Source organism: Mustela nigripes, chromosome 9, assembly GCF_022355385.1.
Source record: "Mustela nigripes isolate SB6536 chromosome 9, MUSNIG.SB6536, whole genome shotgun sequence".
Lineage (NCBI taxonomy): Eukaryota > Metazoa > Chordata > Mammalia > Carnivora > Mustelidae > Mustela > Mustela nigripes.
In genome coordinates this window covers 10,750,662-10,765,910 of record NC_081565.1, presented here as the reverse complement: position 1 = coordinate 10,765,910, position 15,249 = coordinate 10,750,662, and the positions used below count along the sequence as shown (strand labels likewise).

Here is a 15,249-nt window from a genome sequence, read left to right as displayed (position 1 = left end):
TGGGCGAGTTGTTTCCCATCTCTAAGCTTTGATCACTCATACTCATTGAGGGCCTACAGTATGCCAGGTACTGTTCTAGCTGCTGGAATTTCAGGCACAAGAAAGAGGTCATTTCTACCTTAGTGGAACCCTGTTTTTCTTACCTAGATAACTGAGCCCACTACCTCTTACTTCATTAGGTGATGAGCAAAGGCTTTATTACAATGAGCTTTCCTTGGGCTTAACTATAGTTTAAAGAAATGCTCAAAAAAAAAAAAAAAAAAAAAAAAAAAAAAGAAATGCTCTAACAATCCTACAACATAAGGCACATTACAATTCTCAAAAGCTTAAAAGCTTAAAAAGTTCAGTGAGGGGAACCTGGGTGGCTCAGTCTTTAAACAGCTGACTTCGGCTCAGGTCATGATCTCAGGGTCCTGGGATCAAGCCCAGTGTCAGGCTCCACATTCAGTGGGGAGTCTGCTTGTCCCTCTCCCCTTGCCTTTCCCCTGACCCTGCTCAGGCTCACTCACTCACTCACTCTCAAATACATAAAAATCTTAAAAAAAAAAAAAAAAAAAAGGCACAACGAAATGAGGTTTCATGCCTCTATTCCAAATAAGTGATTTTTAAGTGGGCATGTCAAGTACTCAGAGTCAGGAAAAATTAATTTTTAAGTAATCCATGTCTTTTGAGTGAGTGGTAATTTGTCCCTACACTACTGCAAATTATGTTCATACCTTAATACTCCATAAAGTGGATTCACTTTCACTAGAAAAATCCAAGGATGTAAAAGAAGAAAAATAAAGAAAAGCTAAAGTATCATGCTGACTCATTTAAAAGGAAAAAAAAAAAAAAACCTATAAGAAATCCTTGTACTGTTCATGAATGAAAACTGCCTCTCCCCTGATTTTCTACATAAGCCTGATTTTTCTTCCCTCACAATGTCTGATTTTTCTAACTACTGCATGTGGAGGTAATATTAGCCAGTACTTTTCAGGATGATGCCATAAGAATGAAGTTTAAATCCTGAATCAACAACCCAATGGTTGTCCCATCTGGGCAAACAAATAAACCTTTTCGAGCCTCAGGTTCCTCAAAAATATAACCTATCTTAAAAGGGCCATATATTAACAATATGAGAACAATACTAAGGAAAGTGTAACAATATTAAGAAAAGTGACTGAAATATAATAAGGACTCAATAAAAGTTAGCCACTTTATCACCATTCTTCAAGAGTTTGCTGTGACTATATTACTGAAAAGAAGATAATAAATTTGGTTAATACCTCTAATATTTTAATCCGAAGTAAAACAACTCTCGGGCTTTCCCCCCCCCCCCGCCCCATCCCACTTCTAAAGAAACAGCATACATTTTTAAAAAATTTTTAAGATCTTATTTGAGAGAGAGAGTAGAAGGGAGCACAAGATGGGGGGGAAGTACAGAGGAAGAAGCAGACTCCACACTGAGCAGAGACTGAGATCACGACCTGAGCCAAAGGCAGCCACCCAGGCACGCTGTTTTTATTTTTAGACCAATGTTTTATTTTTTTTAAGATTTTATTTATTTATTTGACAAAGATCACAAGTAGGCAGAGAGGCAGGCAGAGAGCGGGGAGTGGGGGGGAAGCAGGCTCCCCATGGAGCAGAGAGCCCAATGCGGGCCTTGATCCCAGGACCCTGGGATCATGACCTGAGCTAAAGGCAGAGGCTTAACACACTGAGCCACCCAGGCATGCTAGATCAATGTTTTAAAACTATCTAGTCACACTGACTATCCACTGTGGTCACAGATCCAAGTAACGTTCATAGAATTAGAGACCTGCAAAGTGAAAGCTCAGATTCAGAATATAACAAATCTGGCTCTCAATCCCATCCATTTTGGCTGAGACTTGCTTTTCTTCATGATACTGTGGATCCAGAAATGTGAACGGCTATTTAAGAGAGATTTGAAAGCCAGAGTGTTTGCGTGCTTAAGTTACTGATCATAGCTGAAAACCACAGCTAACTGAAGCATCACGTCATAAGATTCCTTCCAGAGCTCTCACAACAGATTCTTCACTGGACTATCCACTTCTTGCTACCAAGTGGCCACTGGCTATGGCAGTAGAACACTGGGCAGGGAACGGACACCGGAGAAAGCAGGTAGGCAGAACGGCCTCAAGACCCTGATGCTGCTAGCCACTCTCTTGGTCAGCTACACAGCTGCCCAAGCAGGGAGCCCACAGCAGGCTCCGAGATGCCAGCTATAATGACACCCTTGTGCTGGAAATGCATTCCAGAATTTCAGCATGGCCGGTACCATCTGATCACAGGACCAGCACGCTCATTGACCTTGTGAGAGCACCCTCTTCCAAGACCTTCAGGCAGACAGGCTAAACTCAGCTCTGGGAGCTTTCCCAACTCAAGACGACCTTCTTCGTTTTCTGGGGTCCCCAAGTAAAGGTGGGTTCTTGAGCAAAGACATAAATCAGAGCACACAAAATGGAATGTGGCCAAAAAGCATAAAATGTTTTTGCTTGAAATGTTACAACTTCTTTTTTTTTTTTTTTAAAGATTTTATTTATTTATTTGACAGAGAGAGATCACAAGTAGGCAGAGAGGCAGGCAGAGAGAGAGAGAGGAGGAAGCAGGCTCCCTGCCAAGCAGAGAGCCCGATGCGGGACTCGATCCCAGGACGCGAGATCATGACCTGAGCCGAAGGCAGCGGCTTAACCCACTGAGCCACCCAGGTGCCCCGAAATGTTACAACTTCTTTATAAAAATCACATACCGGGGCGCCTGGATGGCTCAGTGGTTAAGCCGCTGCCTTCAGCTCGGGTCATGATCTCGGGGTCCTGGGATCAAGTCCCGCATTGGGCTCTCTGCTCAGCAGGGAGCCTGCTTCCCTCTCTCTCTCTCTCTGCCTGCCTCTCTGTCTACTGTGATCTCTCTCTGTCAAATAAATAAATAAAATCTTTAAAAAAAAAAAAAATCACATACCGAAGTAACAAGTACTATACACAGTGATGTTAGCCGGCATTATTTACAATAGAAGAACTCTGGAAACAATTTAAAGATCCGATTGTAAGTAAATATCATATAAATATGATGTAATAATTCATAGCAAATGAAATTATTTTCACAAAGCTGTATAATAATTTTTGGAAAAGCTTAATGATTTGGGGGAGACCAGCAAGGAAAACATACATAGAACACAAGTTCAGGGAAAAGTTTATATGTATGTTTATATTTACATATATATTTATATAAATGCTTTATTTTCACACACTGACACACAAAAGACTACAAGGAAATAAATATACCAAAATATTAATAGTGTATCACCAAGTGATGATTTTTCTCTTTGTAATTTTTCAAAAACTTTTGAATTGTATACATACTCAAAACAAGGTACTAAAAATTTAAATAGGAAAAAAAACAAAAACACAAACCAGGATAATTTGTCAATATGTACTCAAATAACTTGAGAAAATTTAGTTTTTTTTAAAATGTACAATGAGAATATAACACACCACAGTATAAGAAAAGTTGTAAGAATGAAACTCCCACAGAAGTTTATAGAACAAAATGTATACTAAATCCTCCAATTAAAGACCCGTAAAGTAGTTTCAGTGCTTTCTAACCCACCTTCTCACAGCAGGGAATTAATCCTTCAGGGGGATGCAAACCAACTTCAAAGAGAAGATTATGCCCAGACACTAGTACTGTATAGCGTAAGGTTTATACCTAAGTTTGCTCAGATACTTTGGCAGGGATCAGAGATGCAGATCCAAGGAACAAAGACTAATCTTAAGACAGATTCCTTGCCATCATTTAAAAAGACAAAAATAATGTATTCAATAATAGCCAAAAAAGGCAAATATAATAAGTTTTATTAAAAACAAGAAGGTTTTAGAAGTAGACAAAAGATACCTAAAATCAAACACTAAGTGACAGCTTATTCCCTGGTAATAGTAACTCAGAAATCTCCGAAACTCCCAAGGAGGCACCGCAAGTTATTTGCGTACCCAAATCTTACTGGCACGATGTTTCTAAGGTGTCCCATTCAAATGTGTCCAAGGTCCTGATGCACTAAGTGGAGCTGACAGATCACATGTCCCTTCCATGGAGGTCACAGAATGTTCTCAAGTACAGTAAGTACACAGTGCACTTATAATACATGTCTTCAGTAAGGGAGACATTAAAAGCAATTGAGGGAAAAATATTTCTAACATCTAGTAATTTTTTTTTAAGATTTTACTTATTTATTTGAAAGAGAACAAGAGAGAACAAGCAGGGGTAGGAGCAGAGGGAGAGGGGGAAGCAGGCTCCCCACTGAGCAGCAAGCAGATGCGGGGGCTCGATCCCAGGACTCTTGGATCATGACCCGAGCTGAAGGCAGAAGCTTAACCAACAGAGCCACCCAGGCACTCCTACAGTCTAGTAATACTTCTCACTGGCCTGTTTCACATCTGTCATCTTTTTGTGAGGTGACTTTTTTTTTTTGTATGATTTTAAAGTACCTGATTGTTTTATTTTTTTCTAAGACTTCATTTTTTAAGTAACCAATACACCCAGCATGGGGCTTGAACTTAGAACTCAGAGATCAAGAGTCACATACTCTACCAAATGACCCAGTCAGGTGCTCCTAGGAGTACCTGATCATTTTCTGAAAGCATTTTAAGTAAAGGAGTAGCAGACCCCAGTAATTCAGATTTAGTTTCCCAACTGTTTCCTTGGTTTTGGTTTTGGTTTTGGTTTTTTTCAAGTAGGCTCCATACCCAAGGGAGGCTTGAACTCACAACCCTGAGATCAAGAGTTGCATGTTCTACAGACTGAGCCCATCAGGTGCCCCCAATTAGTTTCCCAATTTTTTAAATTAGCTAATCATCTAAATGAAAACTAGAATCCTTACTAGATTAAAGACCTAAATGTGAAAGGCAAAGCTATACATTTCTTAGAGGAAATTATCTTCATAACTGTGGGGTAAGAAAATGCTGGTCCATTGTACTATATCATAATTGAGAAGTTATGATCAAAGTTAACATAAAGAGGGTGAAAGACAAACCACAGAGTGGAAGAAGACATTTGTAATACATACAATAAGATAATCAGTATCCACAATATAAGCTTACAAATCAATGAGGGGGTAAAAAAAAGGTAGAAAACTCAATAAGAAAAATGAGCCAAGAAACTTGAAAATCACTTTAAAAAACAAGCCATTCAAGAGGCCAATAAGCAGAAGGTGCTTGGTCTCATTAGTTATCAGGAAAATGCAAATAAAAACAAGGAGATACTCCTATATAACTATCAGGTTGACAAAAATCAACACATCTAACTGTACCAAGGACTGATGAAACTGTACAGCAGTAAGGACTATCAAACACTGCTGGAGGGAGTGTAGACGAGCACAATTTTGAAAAACAGCTTATCATGATCCAGTAATCAAGTATGGTACTATCCTAAGGAAAATACATTTAAGTGCGCCAGGATTCACGTATGAAGAATGATTACGGTGGCATTGCTTGTAATAGCCCAAAACTGCAAACAACTTCAAGTGTTTTCAACAGAATGGATAAATTGTGATATAATCCTAGTGTATTACACAGTAATGAAAATGAATGACTACAGCTACACACAACATGAAGAACCCTTACAAACATAATCTTGAGCAAAAAAAATAGCAAAAGTACACAAAAAATAATTCTGTTTCTGTAAAATTCAGAAGCAAGCACTATATTGTATTTTTCAAGGAGGTAAGCTTAGGTCATAAAACTATAAAGAAAAACAAATGATTATCATAAAAGTCAGGATAGTAGTTCCCTCTCGGGAAAGGAAAAAGGCGAACTCTGGGGTGCCAACCAAACCCAACTCCAACACTTACAGGGCCTCAGAAAGAGTACACATAGAGGCCCTCATTCCATATGTGTTAATACATAACAGATATGAAACAAGCTTACAAAATATAAATATCTTCTATCCTCCTATCATGAAAAACATACCTTTATAATTGCCTGGAAAGCCAGATTCATACAGAGAATTCTGGGATTCCCCAGAGTTCCATGCAGAAACATGGTGGTCCAGGGAGAACTGGCCACTGGTCCATCTCCCATCATCCTCTTCTCCATCCCACACAGCCAAGGACCTCACACACAAGCATGCAGTCACCTCCACTCACAAGTCCAAGCTCCATTCCATACCCTACTCTCCACACACAACCACACTTAGGCCATCCCTTGTATAGACCAGCAGCCATGCCCACCCTCAGAAGTATGGGCCCCAGGAAAGGGACTCACACAGGCTCTGGAAACAAGCTCAGGGCCCTTCGGGCAGGAAATTCTGAGATCCTAGGTTTTTAAAGTATGGTCTACCATGGAAAGGTTCAGACTCTAAGCAGGCATGTCCCACAGGTCCCACAGACTCTGCACCATGGAAGAGGGCCAAAGCAGGGCCCACTAAAGCACAGGGCCAGGGGAGGGACCCTTCCTGCAGTAACAGTATTTCCTTACATCCAGGCAACATTGTATTTCCTAGTCTGGAGAGCAGTAACATGGGTACATGATCATTATTTGCTAAACTATAAATCTAAGTTCCATGTATTTTTTTTTTTTTTGCACAAATAAGGGATAGACATCACGTGCCTGTTTGTATGATACACAGTAACAGAGAGACACCTGCCAACATTTCATAACCCAAATCTAATCATGAGGGTATGATCAGATCCAAATCTAGAGACCTTCTGCAAAACAACAGACCTAAATTCTTCAAAACATGTCTGTGATAAAAGGTAAAGAATGGCTGCAAAACTATTACTTAGTGAAAGAAACTAAATACATATGAAGCTGAATGGACTGCGTGATCCTGATAGATCAGAAAGGAAAATGCTGTAAAGGATACTATTGGCAAAACTGATTGAATTTTAACACAACAACTGACATTATATCAACATTACATTCTCTCCTTTCAATAACTGTACTAGAGTTACATATGAAAATTCTGGGGGGGGGGGGGGGGCACTTGGGTGGTTCAGTGGGTTAAGCCTCTGCCTTTGGCTCAAGTCATGATCTCAGGGCCCTGGGATCAAGCCCCACATCGGGCTCTCTGCTCACCAGGGAGCCTACTTCACCCCCCTCTCTCTCTGCTTTTCTCTCTGCCTACTTATGATCTCTATCTGTGTGTCAAATAAATTTTTAAAAATATATATTTTTTAAAAAAGAAAAAATTCTTAGGAGATATATTCTGAAATATGTAGCGGTGAAGGGTCGATATGTCTGCAATTTATTCTCAGACGACTCAAAAAATAATATGTATATACATACAGAATAATAAAGCAAGTATGGCAAAAAAGGGTAACAACTGATGAACCTAAGGTAAGGGCATATGCACTTGACCATTCTTATAATTTTCATCTTTTAAAATATTTTCAAAATAAAAAGTTTTTATGATATACTAAAGGGTTATACAAGAAAGAAGTTGTCTACAGAGCAGATGAATTAGATGACTGGGGTAAGATACTAAGACTTTGCATTTTGTTCACTCTTCCATCTTATTTGTAATTTTTTTTTTTTTAAGATTTTATTTATGTATTTGAGAGACAGTGCATGAACAGAGAGCGGAGTGGGAGAAAGAGAAGCAGACTCCCTGCTGAGCAGGGAGCCTGACGCAGGGCTTGATCCCGGGACTCTAGGATCATAATCAGTACCAAAGGCAGATGCCCAACCCACTGAGCCACCCAGGTGCCCCACCTTATTTGTACTTTTCTAATTTTGTTCTTTTTCCCAAAAAAATTCCTTTTAACTTTGGGAGGAAAAAATATCCTCGAACACTGAAAGAGGTAGCAACCGTAAAAAAAGAAAAATTCTGTCCCTGAATTTGTCAAATCATAGCCATCATCAAATGGTTACTCTGTAAAGTAGGCCCTCAGAGGGGCTGCTGCCGGTATGCACCTAAGAACAGAGGCTTCCCAAGGCAATAGTTTACAGAGTAAGAGGGATAACGTAACACAGGTGCTAACGTTCCACTTCTAGAATGACCATAAATTTATAATCTTCGTTAGATAACGCAGAAAGTGGCACACACAGTTATCTCACTTTCACTATTAAGAGAAATTCATTCAGGGGCACCTGGGTGGCTCAGTGGGTTAAAGCCTCTGTCTTTGGCTCAGGTCATGACCCCAGGGTCCTGGGATCAAGCCCCACATCGGGCTTTCTGCTTAGCAGGGAGCCTGTTACCCGCCCCCTCCCCCCGCCCGCTAGCCTCTGCCTACTTGTGATCTCTGTCAAATAAATAGATAAAATCTTTGGAAAAAAAAAAAGAGAGAGAGAGAGATTCATTCATTTAACAAATATTAGTGGCATCATGCAAAGCCCTGTGGATGACAAGGAGAGATGTGCCCAACACGGTCACGGCCCTACAGGCGACAACTTAGCAGAGTAAAGAAGACTTGAACCAAAAATCTTAGTTATTCCACACAGTGGCCATGTGATTCCGGTAAATAATTTGACCGGAGATTCTATTTTCTCATAGGTATAATGGAGATGTCACCCAACTATCTTTAAAAGGTTGTATTGTAAGGATAAAATGTCCAACACCTAGGACAACAGAATAGATACTCCATAAAAGTAGCTATTTTATGAGTTTTACAGTCTAACATAATGAAACAGAAAATGTTGCACAGTCAGCTGAGAGCATAACTATCACTGGAATCCTGATTACTCCAAGTTTCTAATCCAAGTAAATTCACTTTCCCTAAACACCCAGTAATAGGCACAACTGTTTGTGTGTGTGGACCAAGAGCGGCTCCTGACATACCTCTGGTAAATGCATCACTCCTAGTTAACAAGAAAAAGAATACTACGTTATAAGGTTATTTTTTTCTTATTAACCAAGAAGGATTTTAGTTGAGAATATACTCAGTCTTTTCAAGATACTCTAACCTTAACTAAGACCCTGTTGTCCTACAATACATGTCCAAATCAGTCCAAAAGCTAAAGCCAGAGGAGGCTTTTCCTTGAACTAGTTTCCAACTTTTACCAGCAGACATAAAATTTACTACACTAAATCCATTTCAAACATCTCCTTCCAGTTGAGTGGCAGAGTTTTCCCTTTATATTATTTTGTAACCTAATTCTAAGCCTTCCTCATTAGCAAGGTGACAATATGTCATACTAAGCAGCTGGCTTTCAGGCATCTGTGAAAGATACAAACCAAACCCAATGATCACAGTGAATAGAACCATACTTCAAGCCTGATATAGTAGTGACTTGAATTGTTTGCTGCACTTATTCTCCATTCCTTAGGATGATGTGGAATAAAAGGGGAAGACAATTAAGTATACTTAAAGATAAATCACTGTTTAGAATATTCACACATCCCATGTGCACAGCTCTCTCCACCTGATCTTAGCCAAAAGGCCAAGAGGCAATGTCCTGCACAGCTATATCATACAATAAATACAGATCATAACAAAACATGCAAATACCTGAAAGAGTGCCACCCGTCCTCGGATAGGCCACTTCAACATAGACTTCAAATGTGGTCTCTGGGTTCTGCCTACAAAAGAAACAGACTGTGATTACTGACAAGGATAGAGGCAGTGTGGTATAGAACATGCGGGCTGTGGTATAAGGCAGACCTTACTTAAAATCCTTGGCTCCACAACTTAATAGCTGCGGAGCTTTGGCCAAGTTACTCAATTTCTCTGAGCCATGCCTACCTAATCTATAAGATGAAAACACCTGGGGTACCTAGGTGGCCCCGTCAGTTAAGCATCTGCCTTTTGCTCAGGTCATATCTCAGGGTCCTGGGATCAAGCTCCTTGTTGGGCTCCCTACTCAGTGGGGAGTCTGCTTCTCCCTCTCCCTCTGCCTGTACAACACCCCCCAAACCCGCCACCAATTGTGCTCCCTCTCTCTTCACTCAAATAAACAAAAACACTTAAGAAAAAAAAAAAAAAATGAAAACACCTAACCAGAAGAATTACCATGAAACTTAAAACAGAAAAACTGTCCAGGTATAATGGCTGACAAATAATGGGCTATAGCCGTGATTATGATTTCACAGGAGTCAGGTTTTGAATTTACACAGCTGTACCTCCAAAGCCATAAGCAGAATTCTGAGGAAACTCAAACCAAGGCAACATTAGCACAAAGTAGCTTCTCCCGCATAGTCCAGGATAAAACACATGATGCAGTCGGCTTGCTTATTTACAAGTTTTAAAGACTGAAACAGAGAAACAATATCCTAAACCACTAGGCTATTACAAAGACAGGATGCTAATCTAAATACAAGATACTGTTTCCACACAGGGGGCTTCACGGGTATTGGCAATGGCAAGTATATGACACTTCATTATTATATCCTTTTACCTCTTTATGCCATAAATATTTCATAATAAGCCTGAAAAAGATCACAGCACTAACAGAACATTAACAGTTGTTAATTCTGAATGATGAGAACATCGGGTTATATTAGCTTTGAGTTTTCTCTTTGATTCTGAAACTACAATAAAAAGGTATTTCCAGATTGACTGAAAATGGTTTAGAAGAAAATGTTATACTTTCAAAGGTCTGTAACGGAATTCTATTTTAAACCTGACAACAAGGCTCAGAAACTTTGAGTCACCCGAACAGATCTAACGGTTACTTTCAATCAAATAAATACCCTGAATTTGCCCAGCAGATTCCGCTTCTCAAAATAAATCATTCATCTCATTTCGCCCTCATAATCCTATGAGGACAGGTAGATAGGTTATTATTATTCTCACCATACAGGTGAGGAACCTGAGGCAAAGAGATTCTATGTGACTTGGCGGCGGTGCCACAGCTAGTTAGAAACAAACACAGCTACAACCAGAATTCACCCTCCTGGGGCTCAAATTCTGTGCTTCATTGATTCTAAGATGAACTTTTTCCCCCACATTCCCACATCTCTTACAATCTATTGCATCTGACAACGCTAAATAGCAGCATTTTTTTTTCCTCCATAGTAATATACATAATGGTACATTTTACAAATAATGGCATCTGAGATTCAATAAATAGGTTAATATTCCTTCTACTTCCTTAGGAGTAGAAAAATGTGTCCTTGTCAATCAGGAATCCATTTCTCTTGTGAAGGATCATCATTCTTTCCCTGAAGAGAAACTTAAGCTTTTGCTTTAAGTGAAAAGAGTTGACTGCTCTAAAGTTCAAGGTATTTACATACACCTTGTCAAATATAATTTTAAAAATCAGACAATAGGGGCGCCTGGGGGGCTCAGTCGTTAAGCTTCTGCCTTCGGCTCAGGTCATGATCCCAGGGTCCTGGGACCAAGCCCCACATCGGGCTCCCTGCTCAGTGGGAAGCCTGCTTCTCCCTCTCCCACACCACCTGCTTGTGTTCCCTGTCAATAAATAAATAAAACATTTTTTTCTTTATATTTATTTTAAAGATCTTATTTATTTATTTCCCAGACAGAGATCACAAGTAGGCAGAGAGGCAAGCAGAGAGAGAGAGAGGAGGAAACAGGCTCCCCGTTGAGCAGAGAGTCCGACATGGGGCTCGATCCCAGGACCCTGGGATCATGTCCTGAGCCAAAGGCAGAGGCTTAACTCTGAGCCACCCAGGCGCCCTAAATAAAACCTTTTAAAAAGAAAATCAGACAATAAAGTAGAATGTTTTACTTAATAGGCTAAATAAAACAAAGTAAATTGAAGTTTTAAAAAAGCCTTAAAATTTTTGTGTGTTTTCCCTGCAGGATGATACAAAAAGATCTATCAAGTTAGCCTCCTTTGGTCACCAAACATTGTGGAAAATGTCTTATGGAAACACCCCTTTTGTTCAAATGATCTCAAAATAGAGTGTTCGATTGAAGACAGGAATGTTCTAAGGCTATTTAAAGAGCATCAGAAAGACTCCTTCTGAAATCTAAACACAGCCTTCTTCAGGTGCCTAGGTGGTGCAGTTGGTTGAGTGACCAACTCTTGGTTTCAGCTCAGATCATGATTTCAGGGTCATGGAATCGAGCTCCACATTGGGCTCTGAGCTGAGCACACATTCTGCTTAGGACTCACTCTTTCTCTCTCTCTCCCTCTCTCTCTCTCCCTCTGCCCTTCCCCCTAAACTTGCACTTCCTCGCTCCAAAATAAATCAGTTTTTAAAAGAAAACTTTGGGACACCTGGGTGGCTCAGTTGGCTAAGCATCTTCGTTTGGCTCAGGTCATGTCAGACTCCTTGCTTAGCAGGGAGTCTGCTTCTCCCTCTGCCTGCCAGTCCCCCTGCTTCTCTCTCACAAAATCTTTTTTAAAAATTTTTAAAAACTTTTTAAATCAACATAGCTTTCTTAGCCTCATTTTTCAACTGGCTGAATTTCATCTCAAAATTTCATTTGGAAAACTGAAATAACACTCACATACAAAGATGTTACATAACAAGTGTTTTTTTGTTGTTTGTTTGTTTTTTAACACTGGAGCTCTGATAAATTAACCTGTGCCATTCGGTTAAGGCATTTTGTACAGACCTGCTATATCTCTAAGTGAAGACTGGCCTCACATGGTCTATACTCACTTTCTCTAACACACTTCAACCAGGCTTCTGAACCCACCACAGCACTGAAACAACCTTGTCATATTTACCAACAACCTTGTCATATTTACCAACAACCGCATTGCTAAAATATACTAAAATGGCCAACTCTCCTAACAGACACATAAAGTGTTCATCATCATTAGCCATCAGGGAAATTCAAATCAAAACCACAATGAGATACCATCTTACACCAGTCAGAATGGCAAAAATCGACAGGGCAAGAAAGAACAAATGTTGGAGAAGCTGTGGAGAAAGGGGAACCCTCTTACATGGCTGGTGGGAAAGCAAGTTGGTACAGCCACTCTGGAAAACAGTGTGGAGGTTCCTCAAAAAATTAAAAACAGAGCTCCCCTATGACACAGCAATTACGCTACTGGGTATTCACCCCAAAGATACAGATGTAGTGAAAAGAAGGGCCATATGCACCCCAATGTTCATAGCAGCAATGTCCACAACAGCCAGACTGTGGAAGGAGCTGAGATACCCTTCAACAGACAAATGGATAGAGAAGATGTGGTCCGAATACACAATGGAATAGTACTCAGACATCAGAAAGAATGAATACCCAACTTTTGCATCAACATGGATGCGACTGGAGGAGACTAAGTTAAGTGAAATAAGTCAAACAGAAAGTCAATTATCATATGGTTTCACTTATTCGTGGAACATAAGGAATAGCACAGAGGACAGTAGGAGAAGGAAGGGAAAAATGAAGGGAGAGAAATTGGGAGTGGGAGATGATCCATGAGAAATTATGGACTCCAGGAAACAAACTGAAGGTTTTAGAAGGGAGGAGAGCCTGGTAATGGGTATTAAGGAGGGCCCAAATTGCATGGAGCACTGGATGTTATACACAAATAGTGAATCATGAAACACTACATCAAACACTAATGATGTACTGAATGGTGACTAACATAACACAATATAAATAAATTAATTAATTAAATGGCCAATTCTCAGGGCTCGTCTTACTCAATATCTCAGCAGCATTTGACACAATTGACAGACTTTTCCTTCCCTGAAACACTTTCTTTGTATTACAGAACATCGTTCTCTGTTGGTTCTCTTCCTACCTTACTGGCTGCTCCCTTTGTTAAATCGTTCTCATGTAACCTCTCCTACCCTCAAATTTAGTCCTGGACCTCTCCCTCTCCCCACTCATTACTTAGATGATCTCATTCAGCCTCATGGCTTTAATTACCATGCAAATGCTGACAAGCCCCAAAATCATGTCTCCAACCTGACTTCTTCCCCGACTCCAGATTCCCTTATCCAACTGCCTACTCAACATCCCTGCTTGGGTATTCAAGAAGCATTTCTAATTTAGCAAACGGCACTCTTCTTCCTCAAACCTGCGTCCCTTGAATTCCACCAATTATTTAGATTTAAAAAAACAACAACAACTTGGTATCATCTTTGACCCCTCTTTTATATATATGCCACAGTCATTTACATGTCAAAATCAGTAGATTCTGTCGATTTGTTCATCAAAATACATCCAGAATCTGAATGCTTCTCAGCATCCCCAACCCTACGGTCCTTGCCAGATCACAACCTCACCTTGACGACTGCAACACTCTCCTGACTGATCTTGCTGCTTCCTCTCTTGCCCTCCTTTGATCAGATTTCAACTCTGGTCAGTCATCTTTTTATTGGAAAGGTCAGTTTAGGTCAGTCCTTTACCTAAAACCTCCCTGACATGTCCCCCATCACCCAAAGTCAAAGTCTTGGTTCTAGAGATGGATGACAGGCATGGCTGTACCACAGAGGGCACAGCTTAGTACCCCTGAACTATATACCGCCAAAAATGGTTAAGATTGTAAATTTCACATGTATTTTACAATTAAAAAAAAACACACAAAAAACTGAGGATGAGGGGGAAAAGTCCTTACAAGGTCTACATGATCTGGCCTCTCCCTCTCTCTCCAACTTCATTTCATACCTTATTCCCCTTGCTCACTGCACTCGAGGCACACTGGCCTTCCTTCAGCTCCTTAAACACACCAAATTCTTTCCTATATAACAGACCTTTGCATCCATCTTCATAAAGGTAGCCCTTCCTGTCATTCAAAACTCAGCTTTTATTTCAACTCAGAAAGACCTTCCCCAATACACTCTCTGCCATCTCATTTTAATTTTCCACAGCATACCCATCACAATCTTGGTCATTGTCAATCTTCCTCCTATGAATGTAAACTTGCAGGAGAAGGATTTTGTCAATCATACCCACTAGTGCTTCCCAGGTACCTAAACAGTGCCTGGGACACAATCAGAATCAAATACTGAGCAGAAAAGAAGGAATAAAGGAAGTACAGACCAGCCTTTCCTAGGGTCTGAAAGAGTTCAATAAATGATAGGAGTGATTATAGACTCCCATGATTCTCAAATTTCAGCATGTGAAAAGAGAGATTTCAGCCCTACTTCAAAGTCTGGGGGGAAGGAGGCAGGGAAAGCCCAAGAATTAGCATTTCTAACTTGTAGCCAAATACTTGTCTACTAACAGGTAATACTGATGCAGCTGCACTAGTGATCACACTTCAAGAATGAACCACTGAGGGGTGCCTGGGTGGCTCAGTGGGTTAAAGCCTCTGCCTTTGGCTCAAGTCATGATCTCAGGGTCCTGGGACAGAGCCTTGCATTGGGCCCTCTGCTCAGCATGGAGCCTCCTTCTCTCTCTCTCTGCCTGCCTCTCTGCCTACTTGTGATCTCTCTCTCTCTCTCTGC

General features: G+C 40.4%; 1 protein-coding gene across 6 annotated transcripts in view; it reads right to left on the bottom strand.

Annotated features, from left to right (window-relative positions):
- Window positions 1-15,249, bottom strand: part of DENND1A (DENN domain containing 1A) — a 496,533-nt gene that overhangs the window by 445,857 nt on the left and 35,427 nt on the right. For all 6 annotated transcript variants that reach the window (XM_059410848.1, XM_059410842.1, XM_059410846.1 and 3 more), the window contains exon 2: window positions 9,440-9,510. In XM_059410848.1, the coding sequence (XP_059266831.1) occupies window positions 9,440-9,510 (71 nt within the window). The remainder of the gene's footprint in view (window positions 1-9,439; window positions 9,511-15,249) is intronic.